Raw genomic sequence first — 12,835 nt, 5'->3', positions numbered from 1 at the left:
AAAAAAAAAAAAAAAAGAAAAGAAAAAAGAAAAAGAAAAAAAAACCAAATAAACAAACACAAACCAACCTTTAAAATAAAGCCATCAAAACAAATACAAATACAAAAAGATCAGTATCTATTTAATCTGCAAGGCTAAAGCCACACAACTAGATTTCAGTGTACTACAAAATGACAGATTATGTAAATTCAAAATCTTCATTCTGCTCATAATTTACAGAGGCAAAAATATAACTATTTAAGTGGGTCTTAGAATGTATTTTCTCTTCAGAGAGCTTCCTGATCCTCTTGCCCTCTATTTTACTTTCAAGTGACTCACAGACTCTTAGGAGAAATCTGAAATTACCTCATGCTCCTTGTTAAACAGATTTTGAACAGTAAGTACTCTTGCAAAATTGCTCCCCCAAATAAAATTTCATATATATATTCAGTGCACTAAAAAAGTAAACTCCATTAGAATAGAATATATTATTTTCTTAAGATAACTGTTTAGACTTAAGTCAAAGGAGTTCCCACAAATATATTCTGTTCTCAGCTTAGTTCGAGTGGTGGAATAGGCAGTATGGCATGAGGCAAAATGTCTCCTTTTGGAATGTTTTAAAACAGAATAAATCATGGGATGAATTTACTGCACATCACAAATAAAATGTTTATCTTTTCTTTTGTGAATTATTCATCAAATTAAACTAATAACAGGTCAAAATGTGTTTATGTGTCGGTCCTTTGTAGGTAAGATTTCATATAACACTCAAAACAAACATACAAAAATATAAGCATTATTACTCTCTACACTTCATATAGATCAGAAAAATAAAGACTGGAGAACTTAAATGACTTGCCCTTCCCAGACAGTCTGACTTTAGAGTGATTCATATCTGCTGTACTTCATTATAACAGTGTATTTGAAAGTCTAGTTGAATTCTAAGTGATTTCATCTAGTATATGACATTCTTGAAGTTTTGACTTCTCATTTATATATAGCAATAAGCACGTGTGTAGGATGGCATCATAAAACTCCCTTGGAATGAAAAAACATAAAAGGTTTTAGGCTCCTATAAGAACAGCATGTATCTCAATGTTCCTCAAAATGAGAAGAATTGACTCCAAGGTACAAAACAGGTAAACTGAGGAAGCAGATGTTAATTACTTTAGCAGCTTCTGAAGTTCTTAGCATCCGAGATTTAAATAACACTAGAACTATCTTAAACAAATGTTTGTGTTTATTTCCTCTCTTTTCTGAACAATGTTTTTGATGAATTATGTATAGATGGAATGCAAACACACAGACCCAATTGCCTTTGAAATACGTAAGGCTATAAAAATGAGCAGAAAATATCCTTGGCAAAACCTGCACTGAGCTTTCAAAAGCCCACATATTTGAAATTGAGTTTGTGATGTACTCAAAACACAAACATCAGTGGGTTCTCACATTCCTCATTTCTCCCTCTAACGTCAGAATATTCTATTAATTTAAAAACCAGAGCTCTGTGCCATAATTAGTCTACATATTAAATCTTACCTGAGTGATACCTCTGAATGCAAAGTGACCAGAAAAAATAATAAGACAGGAAACATTCCACGCAAAATAAAATTCAATGAATAAAATCTTCAATCCAATGCAGTTTACAAAAGTACATCCACAAAAATTATAAGTTTTCTCAAGAAATGCATTCCCCAAATGAATGTATGTTTATCTGTGTGAAGACATATACGCACAAAAGGCTAAAACATTTTTTAAAAATCCAAAACCAATTGATACTAGAACACTATACTGACACCAACTGTATAAATCATGGGCTTGTACAATAGTTCAATAAATACTTGATGTTCTGCCTCTATTCAAATGAGTCTGTGCATCCTCTGATTTAGTGCATGGCCAAAGAAAGATCTTTTAGCCCATCCTTCTGTGCCTTATAAAGGCTACTATGGCAATCTTCACTTGTCTAATATTAATATCAGTTAATTTAACTTCTGCTGCTAAATTGTTTATGAGAATTTTATTTTTATCAAAATTAAACCTAATATTTGAGGGGGAAAAAAAAAAGTTAACACAACATATTAGGCCAGACTCTCCCATTCCCATTTAATTGTGTTTTCTGTGTCTTACAGGCATCACTAAAGTTATACTTTAACATAAACTATTATAACATAAATGATCATATCCCACACATTTAACTTCATCTGCCATTTAACTTATATCTAAGGAAAATCAATGCTGGAGTAAATACTTACTAATGGTAACTTATTAATTAAAGCTATGATCTAAGCCCATATAGAAATAGAAAATGAAGGAGCACATATACTCCCACATATATTCATCATAAGTGAGTGTGGTATGTAAGTTTGAAAGAGGTTTCTCACCTACAATCTTATTGTTCCGTGACAGTAATCTCAGGCTTGTTACAATGACTTGGTAAAAATGGAAAAAGTAAAGACGAAATTTCAGTGAATCCTCTTTGGGTTCAGAGCTTTTGGGTGTATAGACACAACCTCTCATTTCTTAAATTCTTTCCTAAAGGATGATGACTGTATTAAGCAAAATCTCAGATAACATCAGGTCAATTGGATGATGGCATCTTAGTCCAGTAATGGAGACAACAGAGTATTTGAAACTAGGAATTCGGTGAATAGCGACACAGTTTCACAGTGTGCCATCTCTTCTCTGTCATTTGGCAGGTTTCCTGTACCCTAATAAGATGCATCCTATGTTAAGAGTTTGGAGATTGGATTGCTGCAGTTTCACCCTCTCACACATTGCCTGCCTTGGAATATGAGTGTAATCACAATGGAAACATTTGTGAGATGACAGCCTATTAAATGAATCCACAGACTATATATCTTCAGCCTCTTAGAAGTTAGAAGAATCTCAGCTTTTTTTTTTTTTTTCTTTTCTTAAGTCTATGCTTATTGATGGCAATCCTCAGAGATGTTCTGTAAGTCCACATGGGCACAGAAATGTCAAGGCTTCCTTTCAACAGAAAAATAACATTTCTGAGGGTTCTGAATTATGCAAAGAGGTAAGTCATTCAGGGATGCTTTCTGGCTGACACATAGACGCAACCAGACACAAATAGATGAAACAAGGGTCTTCCCGAAGTGAGCATTGGCTCTGTACGGATGACCATTCTTTGATTCTAGACTCAGACATGTAGCAGCACTTACTTGTTCATATCATAATGTACCTGCTCTTTGGAGGAACTCAAGAGGATATGTATATTTGCCTAAATAAAGAAGGCCAGCAGTAAGTTCCATTTGCAAGACAGCCCTTCAGAGAGAAGATGCCTGTATCAGTCCCGTACTGATGGAGGATCTCATTGACACGACCAATCTCTTACACAGAAATAAATCGTTGCGCAACTGTGCTCTGGGTATAACGGTATTGAGCCTGGCCTTCTTTTATCCTATAATCAGTTAAAATACGAATTATGTTGGTCATTTGCAGAATTCTTTTATATACAAACAAAAAATCATGGTGGAAATGTATTCAACGCTCTAAATTGATGCTAGCCTCTTTCTGTTTTATAGTCAATAGAGAAAGCAATCTCTACTAAAAATACAAAAATTAGCTGGGTGTGGTGGTACAGGTCTGAAATCCCAGCTACTTGAGAGGCTGAGGCAGGAGAATCACTTGAACCCAGGAGACAAAGGTCGCAGTGAGCCAAGATCATGCTACTGCACTCCAGCCTGCAGGACAGAGCAAGACTCTGTCTCAAAAAAAAAGTTTTTGAATTACAAAAAAAAGCATTTTGCATAAATTTAGTTCACAAATTAAGCTATTACATTACATAAATATGTTACTAATGTTTTCTCTAACTTTATAACCACAACAGATCATTTATTTCCTTTTTTTTTGGAAACGGAGTCTTTCTATGGCCCAGTCTGGAATGCAATGGCGTGCTCAGCTCACTGCCACCTCCGCCTCCTGGGTTGAAATGATTCTCCTGCCTCAGTTTCCCGAGTACCTGGGATTACAGGTTCATGTCACCATGCCCAGCTGATTTTTGTATTTTTAGTAGAGACAGGGTTTCACCATTTTGGACAAACTGGTCTCGAACTCCTGACCTAATGATCTGCCCGCCTCAGCCTCCCAAAGTGCTGGGATTACAGGAGTGAGCTACTGTGCCCAACCTAGCTTATTTATTTCCTAAAATTATAGTGTATAACTAACAAATTAATTTTAAAAATATGTACAACTGGAGTACACAATTGTCAAGAACTATTTACTTTTGCTTAGTTGAAATATTTGGTAAAGACTTTGCAAATAAATACTCATCATGTCTATTCCAACCTATAATGTGCTAAAATTCTGTTTAAGAATTCAAGAAAGAGGCCAGGCACGGTGGCTCATGCCTGTAATCTCAGCACTTTGGGAGGCCGAGATGAGTGGATCACCTGAGGTAAGGAGTTTGAGACCAGCCTGGCCAACATGGTGAAATCCTGTCTCTACTAAAAATATAAAAATGAGCCGGGCATGGTAGCGGATGCCTGTAGTCCCTGCTATTCAGGAGGCTGAGGCAGGAGAATTGCTTGAACCCAGACGCGGAGCTTGCTGTGAGCAGGGATTCTGCCATTGCACTCCAGCCTGGGCAACAGAGCGAGACTCTGTCTCCAAAAAAAAAAAAAAAAAAGAATTCAAGAAAGAGACGTTAATATCTCTATAAGTTTTACTCACCCAATATTCTTAGTATGAACAAGTCTTTAAATGTATCTGCTAATCAATTAAATTGTTTTTCTCATTTCTTATGTTAAATATCACTTATTGAATACCTACTCTTCCTTTAAAAGAGAGACAAACAGCAAGCTTGTTGATTTTCTAAAAAAGTGATAGTTTCAATTCCTCTGTGAAAGTGGACAGATATTCTGTTTTTTTACTTCAACTTTATATTAAAATGCTTACACATTCTAACGCATTTGTAAGAGATAGCACAGAAAGATGCCAGCTACCTTTTCCCTAGTTTCCCCCAATGGTAACACCTTGTCCAGCTAGATGTTATAATTGTACTATAAGCATTGTTGCAGTCAGCACAGAGGACGGTCAAAGGGTCCCTTCTGTTACACTTTCACGGCCGCACCTTCCTCTCGCCTGCTTCCACTCCCCTCAGAACCACTGGGAAGCATGAATCTGTTTTCCATTTCTATCATTTTGTCATTTTGAGAATGTTATATAAATAAAATTATTCAGTGCACGACCTTTGGGGAAGGTCATTTCCCCAAAGGCACATTTCCCCTGAGATCCATCCAAGATATTTTGTGTATCAACAGCCTGCTCCTTTTTTACTGCTGAATAATATTCCAGGGTATGGAGGTACCAGTTTGTTGAACCACTGACCATGAAAGACATTAGAGTTGTTCCCATGTTCTGCTAATATGAATAAAACTGCTATAAACGTTCATATACAGACTTGTCTGTGTGCCTATGTCTTCATTTCTCAAGGATAAATAAATAAGAGTATAACTCTGTCATCTGGTAAATACATATGTCATTTTTAAAGAAACTGCTATATTCTTTTCCAGAGTGGCTCTACCATTTTATATTCCCATTAGCAATTTGTGAGTAATCCAATTTCTCCACATCCTCACCAGCATTTGGTGTTGTCTTTATTTTGTATTTTAGCCATTTACCTACTTCACCGATTACTCTAGACCTTACTTTATACCTTCTTAACTTGTCATGCTCTACTGCAGTTGCTATTTTATAGGTTAAGTTTAGAAATCTTACCTTTCCTTGCATCTGTGTTTATATTTGCCTGAAATGCTTCCTCTACATGTAGAAATACATTAGACAATGCCATAACTTTTGCTGCAACCCTCAAACATAATTTAGAAAACTCAAGAGGAGAAAACCAGTGCATTGTATTTACCCATATTTGTGCTTACTATGTTTTTCCCTCCTTCCTAGTGCTCCAAAATTCCTTTTTTTTGTTGTTGTTTCATTTGTTTAGAAAATTTCTTTAGCCATTCTTTTAGGGTAGATCTGCTGGTGACAAATTCGCTTAGCTTTTCTTGATCTAGGCCGGGCGCAGTGGCTCAAGCCTCTAATCCCAGCACTTTGGGAGGCCGAGACGGGCGGATCATGAGGTCAGGAGATCGAGACCATCCTGGCTAACACGGTGAAACCCCGTCTCTACTAAAAAATACAAAAAACTAGCCGGGTGAGGTGGCAGGCACCTGTAGTCCCAGCTACTCGGGAGGCTGAGGCAGGAGAATGGCATAAACCCGGGAGGCGGAGCTTGCAGTGAGCTGAGATCCGGCCACTGCACTCCAGCCTGGGCGACAAAGCGAGACTCCATCTCAAAAAAAAAAAAAAAAAAAAAGCTTTTCTTGATCTAAAAAAAAAGTATTGATTTGTTCTTTATTCCTGAACGACATTTTCACTGGGTATAATATTACAGGTTGGCAGTTCTTTTCTTTCAGGATTTGAAAAACATTGTGCCACTTCCTTCTAGCCTTCGTGGTTTCTGATGAGAAATCCACTGTAATTAGAACAATTTTACCCCTATAGGGAAGGTGTGATACTTCTCTGGCTTCTTTCAAGATTTACAATTTGTCTTTAGTCTTAAGAAGCTGAATTATGTTGTGTGCTGGTGTGAGTTTCTTTGGGTTTTTCCTGTTTTAGATTCACTCAGCTTTATGAATCCATCTATAACTTTATGTCTCTTGCAAACTTCAGAAGTTTCCAACAATTATTTCTTTGAGCACTTGCCCACCATTATCTTCTCCTTCCAGGAATCCCCTGACACAAACTTTAAATGCTCTATCAGAGGCCCACGGGTCTCTGAGGCTCTATTCCCTTTTTCTTTTCCCAGCCTAGTTTTTCTTTGCCATTTGGACTGTGTCATTTCTATGTTCCATCTTCCAGTTCACTGACTCTTTTCTCTGTTCCTTCCATTCTTGTGTCATAGCCATCAATGAGTGTTTTATTTCAGAAATTTCAAACAAAAGGCTCTCCACTCGGCCTTTACTAGTGTTGGTGGGGACAAGGATAGGGCCGCAGTTTTTCTGTTGCGTTTGGCTGGAGTAGACTGGTTATTGTCTAAATGTTTTCTATGTTGCTAGGCAGCCCCTTTCTGAGTCCTTTGGATAAAAAACAGGCCATTGTTGGGGATTTCTCCCTTCCTTCCTTTCTTCCTTTTCCCTTCCCCCCTCCCTTTTCTCTCTGCCCTCCATTCCTCTCCACTTCTTTTCTCTTCTCTTTTCTTTTCGTCTACACATGTTGACATTTCCAGGTTGCCAGTTTCTTCAGCTCCACATCTGAGGTAATGTGGCAAAAAGAAAACTCAAGAAATTCACCTCTGTATTCTTCCTTGGGTTCTGAAATCCTTAGTCCGTCCACATTCTTCTCACCACTTTCAGAATGTTCATAAGCTTGTACAGCTGACCCTTGAATAACATGGGTTTAAACTGCATGGGTCCATTTATATGCAGATTTTCTTCTGCCTCTGCCACCCCTGAGAGAGTAAGACCAACTCCCCCTCTTCCTCTTCCTCCTTAGTCTACTCAATATGAAGACAAAGACGATGAAAATCTTGATGATCTACTTCTACTTAATGCATAGTAAATATGTTTTCTCCTTTTTTGTAATGTTCTTAATGTTTTCTCTAGCTTTTTTTTTTTTTTTTTTTTTGAGGCGGAGTCTCGCTCTGTCACCCGGACTGGAGTGCAGTGGCCGGATCTCAGCTCACTGCAAGCTCCGCCTCCCGGGTTTACGCCATTCTCCTGCCTCAGCCTCCGGAGTAGCTGGGACTACAGGCGCCCGCCACCTCGCCCGGCTAGTTTTTGTATTTTTAGTAGAGACGGGGTTTCACCGTGTTAGCCAGGATGGTCTCGATCTCCTGACCTCGTGATCCGCCCGTCTCGGCCTCCCAAAGTGCTGGGATTACAGGCTTGAGCCACCGCGCCCGGCCAGCTTTTTTTATTATAAGCATACATCACATATTACCTATGAAAAATATGTATTAATCAACTGTTTATGATGTCAGTAAGGCTTCCCGTCAATAGCAGGCTATTGGTAAAGTGTGGGGGAGATGAAAGTATACATGAATTTTGTCGACACAGTGGTTGGCACCCCTAACTCCATGACTCCACGAGTCAACTGTACAATATGCAATGTGTAGGCTTTTTAGTGTAGCTGCTGGGAGAAAGAGGGAAAAGTATGTCTACTGCAGCTTCCCAGAAGCAGAATCTGTGCTAGATCATTCGTTTTTCAATGTCTATTTTTTTTCCATTTTCCTTTAATTCTTTAAAGTTCTTAAAGTCTTGCCAACAACAAAACTGCACAGATGAGTGTGTAATGAAAAGAACTATATTCTAAAAGTGTTCTCTAAGTGGCCTGTGGACATGTTCTCCCGGAATTGAGAATTCTATGAAAATTTTTTAGATGTGACATCAATTCTATTATAATCTTACAAATATCCTTTGCCAGTTAAATAGACAAACTCGCTTTTTAAAATTAGGACATTTCATAAGAATATGGTCTCAAGCTACAGTTCCCCAAAGTACCTGGGGTGAGGCACTAAAACTAATGTCTTCCTCAAAGAAGGTGAAACTAAGTGTGAGAGATACTGCTCAATATGTGGGGTGAGCATTGCCTCAGTGTTCCCAGGATACTCCCAACACATACCTTTTGTCCTGGAATAATTATTGATAGGGTATTCTTTTATACTCACAATATCTAATTTTGCATGATAAGCTAATATATATGTTCATATCACCTATAATAATGAAAATGAAAACAGGAGGAAAACATCCAGTGAGCACAGATACCACCCCAGTCATCTCCTCTTCGGGACACCACGGTGTATATTTACTGTTCATTAGTGGAAGCATTAAGTAGCTTATATGCAAGGTCCATCTTCTTTTTCTCAGCAGCAACTTATTACTATATATTTTGTGCTTATACTGTGAAATACAGCACCTGTAATGATAATGAGTAACTAAAAGGTGTTGACTAAATAGTTGCAAACGTATGTTCTAAGATTATACAAGAATATCAAAGGATGCTAAAATTCTGCCAGTTGTACACTTAAAGAAAACACAGACATCAATTTGCAATTACATGTGTAACTTCCTAGTCTTTACAGTGAAACTCTTCTATGAACAAAGTTTGCCAACTTCTTGGCACCTAAATCATTTAACTGTGATTTAATATAAGTTCCATAATTATCAACTTTTCTTTTTCAGTGTCCTCAGACATAAGTTCTCAACAGCCAGTTAGACATCTCCAAACACATGTACTCAGCTGGCATCAACGCCCATCATGTTGGAACAACGCAGCACCCTTCCCCCAACCAAACTGGGTCTTCAGACTTCCCATTTCCTTCTATGGCAACCCATTTTTCTCTAGTTCCCCACCAATGAAACTTCAGTGCCAAGTTAGTCAAGGTTATGTGAAATATAGCCCATATTTTATTTTTTGTCCAATCTTCAACATCTCCTTCAGGTTCTAGAAGAACAAGAACCCACCCTTTTCAGCAAGCATTCTCTATGCTCATTCCTCCATTCCTCCATCTACAGAATCCTACCTCAATTCAATTCATCCATGAAGTTCTTCCTGGTGAATTCCAATCAGATGTGTTTTCTCCACCTTTAAAACTTCATAATATTTTCAGGTGCGATATGGCAGTTATGTTTCATATTCTTATATTATAGCTATTAGGTTGAACCACATGAAATTGTTGAACCGATAAAAATGGCAATCCCATATGGTTCAATCTAATATTTCTCTTGGTTTTAGGGCTCGTAAATAAAGAGCAGTCTCCATGAAAACAGGGGCTGAGTTATGTCTCTCTTTTGGATCCCCTGAGAAGCCTAGGACATTGGAAGGGCTTAAAAAGTGTTTGTCAAAATAAAGACTCATAAATCAACACATGTCTTATGCATATGCTTGCAAAGTCAATCCTCTGAAGCAATTAGTCTAACTACATATGAAATCACTAATTGTTATGTGAATCAGCACAAATGGCAGTTGAGAACCTGAAGGTTCTGGCAATATCAAATGTTTTGATTCAAGGAGCTGTTTTAAAATTATTTCTTTGTGAAGGAAACATCCTTGGATTTAGAAGTCGGCAGATACAGTGAAAAGCTGTTTAGCTGACGGAAATAGGAAAAAAAGAATCAAAACACTTTTTAGCACATGCACTTCCCTTATAAAACCAAATTGCCTGAAAGCAGAGCTCAGCAGTTTGTGCACAATGAGTGTGTGCCTCAACACCATCAGCAGGAGATGCAAAATGCAGAATGACAGGGACAATTTGCATTTCTATAGCTTCTTTGTATACCCAAACTCTGAGAGCATTGTACAAAGCCATTAATATCATCACCCGGAAGAGACTGGGAAAGGATGCAGATACAAGGACGGACTTCGTGTACCCTGACCCAGGAGTACCCCTGTGCAGAGCAGTGGACCCCATACAGCTCTAAACCTGAGTGCCATTAATTGATGCTGGTTAAGAAAAGGGGAACACGTATCTGCAGGGTCCGTAATAGTCACAGGGACCATTCCCAGAAAGTGTTTGTCTTTCTTGCATTCAAAAAGAATAATGTCAACAAATGGTGAGCTGTATTTGCGAGTTTCCCCAACAAAGGACTGGTCTCTAATTCTAGGTGATGGTGGTATTAATTAATCACCTCACCAGTTCCCCCTAATTCCTACAAAGATCACCACTCCAAATGACAAGTGTGTAGGGCTTTCGTGGGGCTAGGAGCAGTGGGCTGCCAGAAGCTCCGCTGGGGCCAGGAGAGAAGAGAGCATCATTCACTCTTATTGTGTTGCAGGGGCCTATTTCCAGTGACAATTTTACTGGACCTTGGAGAAATTCAATGCAAAGGTATACTTCTGTTGTGCTCCAGGCTTCCTTCCCCACCAGCTGCGGAACTGTGCAATTCTGGTCCCGGCCAAGCAGTGTCCAAAGCTAGTTGCCAATGAGGCCTGGAGCCCACACCTCCTCTAGCGTAGCATAGCAGCAGCCCTCACTATCCTCCAGGGGTCACACTTGGGTTATGAATTCCTCACAGTGCAGGGACCGAGCAGCCTGACTGGGAACAATTTATTCGAATCCTTCTTCATTAAGATTCAAATGGAATAAGTAAGGCAGAAATTGAACAGACACAGAAATTGTGCCTTGCTGCTCCTGTAGTCAGTAAACATTTATTCACTAAGCCTAGCTCGTGTATTCTTTCTCTCTCTCTCTCACACACACACAGTTGTTCTTCCAATCTTTCCTGCTTGCTGTGTTAATGCATAATTAAGAAGGTCAGAATTAATGAAGCAGTGTGGAGTAAAGTTCAAGGAATCCCCAGGCACTATTTATTCTATTAGATCTCAGGCATGAATGTCAGATTGGCAGCGCAGGCGGCATGAGCAATGGAGCTGGCGGCATCCCAGGAACGGCCACCAAGGGAGACTCACCTGCACAGTCCAGTCATTCCTCAGCTCCTTCCCTGCGAAAATCACACGCAACTGGTCAGTCGGAACCCCCTGTCGCTTAGCAACCACCTCCTTGAGCTGGAAGATGCTGGTGTCAGAATCGACCTCCACTGGGAAACCATGGCTGGAGTTGAACCTGACAAACACTGACCAAGGAAATTGGAAGGGAGAAAGGAAGTGAGCATCACTTGAAGCCCTTAAATGACCATAGCAACATTTCTCAACCGACTTACCCCTTGCGGCCTTTCAGTGAATGGCATATATTTTCTTTCACTTAAACAACAAAAAACTTAATGCTATAGAGCAATATTTGTGAAAAACAGAGTTGCCCATGAGATTTCCCTTTCATATATTCGTCAGTGACCTGCAAACCAAAATTGCATTTTCCCTTTGACATCCATCCTGAGAAACAGAGAGGCTTGAGCAGGACACTTGCCTGATTGGAATTGAAAGAGTCCCATGAGTTTATTGAAAAGACTCAGCTCTGACAGCCTGTACACACTCACACTCCCTCCACAGTGAAGCTCTTAATAAAAATAGGAGGCAATGTATTAGCACTCAAGGTATAGCAATGGAAAAAATCCAAGCTGCTCTATAGACCAGAGTGAAGACCCACTAGGGGCTATGGCTCAGAGTCCTAGATTTGGATGGTCCTGGCCAAAATGCTCCACTGGGTCTATGAAGACAATTATTTGCCCTTTATTTTGGAAGGGAGGGGGTGGGGATGCTAGTGACACCATTTGTCTTATTGAAGCCACTGTTCCCCGTGAGACCCAGGTTGCATCCTCTAGTCTGTTTGCATGCTGTCTTCTCACAGCACCTGCTGTCCCACCTCTTCAGCGTCTCTCATCTGCCCTTTCCTTTCCATTCTTTCTCTCACTGCTCAAAGTCACATCTTTTCACATCTCATCACATCTTTTCTAGAGCCTCATAATAGCCCCCAACTGGAGTTTTGATCCAGTCCATTTACCTCCAAAAGGCCCTACATAGTTCTGCAAAATGAGCCTCATTACTACAGAGCTATGTCACACCACTCAAATCCTGTAAGTCTCACACTGTTGGCTGGTGAGGAAAGACTCCAAGATCCCTTTCATCTAGCACAAACCTATATTCCAGCATTTTCTTCATTAGTCTCCATGTGTACTCTGTTAAAAAAAAAAAAATCACAGAAAACTGCTGCACACAACTTCTTGCTTTTATTCATGACCTCCCTCCTTCTCCTCTTCCTATTGAAATCTTGCCTACCCCCATGGCCCACTTCAAATGTGACCTCCTCCAAGAAGCCTCTGGCTATCAGCTCCTGCAAAAGCCTGATCTTCCCTATTCAGGGCACCAGTGGCATTTACTATGTACATCTTTTTTTTTTTTTTTAATTTTATTATTATTATACTTTAAGTTCTAGGGTACATGT

The 12,835-nt window shown here is 39.3% G+C and overlaps 1 protein-coding gene across 5 annotated transcripts in view; it reads right to left on the bottom strand.

Moving 5' to 3' along the window:
* The window catches only part of PARK2 (parkin RBR E3 ubiquitin protein ligase), a 1,410,476-nt gene that overhangs the window by 1,110,926 nt on the left and 286,715 nt on the right, over positions 1-12,835 (bottom strand). For all 5 annotated transcript variants that reach the window (XM_011934975.1, XM_011934976.1, XM_011934980.1 and 2 more), the window contains exon 2: positions 11,407-11,570. In XM_011934975.1, coding sequence (XP_011790365.1) covers positions 11,407-11,570 — 164 coding nt within the window. The remainder of the gene's footprint in view (positions 1-11,406; positions 11,571-12,835) is intronic.

Source organism: Colobus angolensis, unplaced genomic scaffold (genome assembly GCF_000951035.1).
Source record: "Colobus angolensis palliatus isolate OR3802 unplaced genomic scaffold, Cang.pa_1.0 Scaffold14, whole genome shotgun sequence".
Taxonomy (NCBI): domain Eukaryota; kingdom Metazoa; phylum Chordata; class Mammalia; order Primates; family Cercopithecidae; genus Colobus; species Colobus angolensis.
Note: the sequence above shows the minus strand (reverse complement) of the source record. Positions and strands in the feature narration are given on the sequence as shown.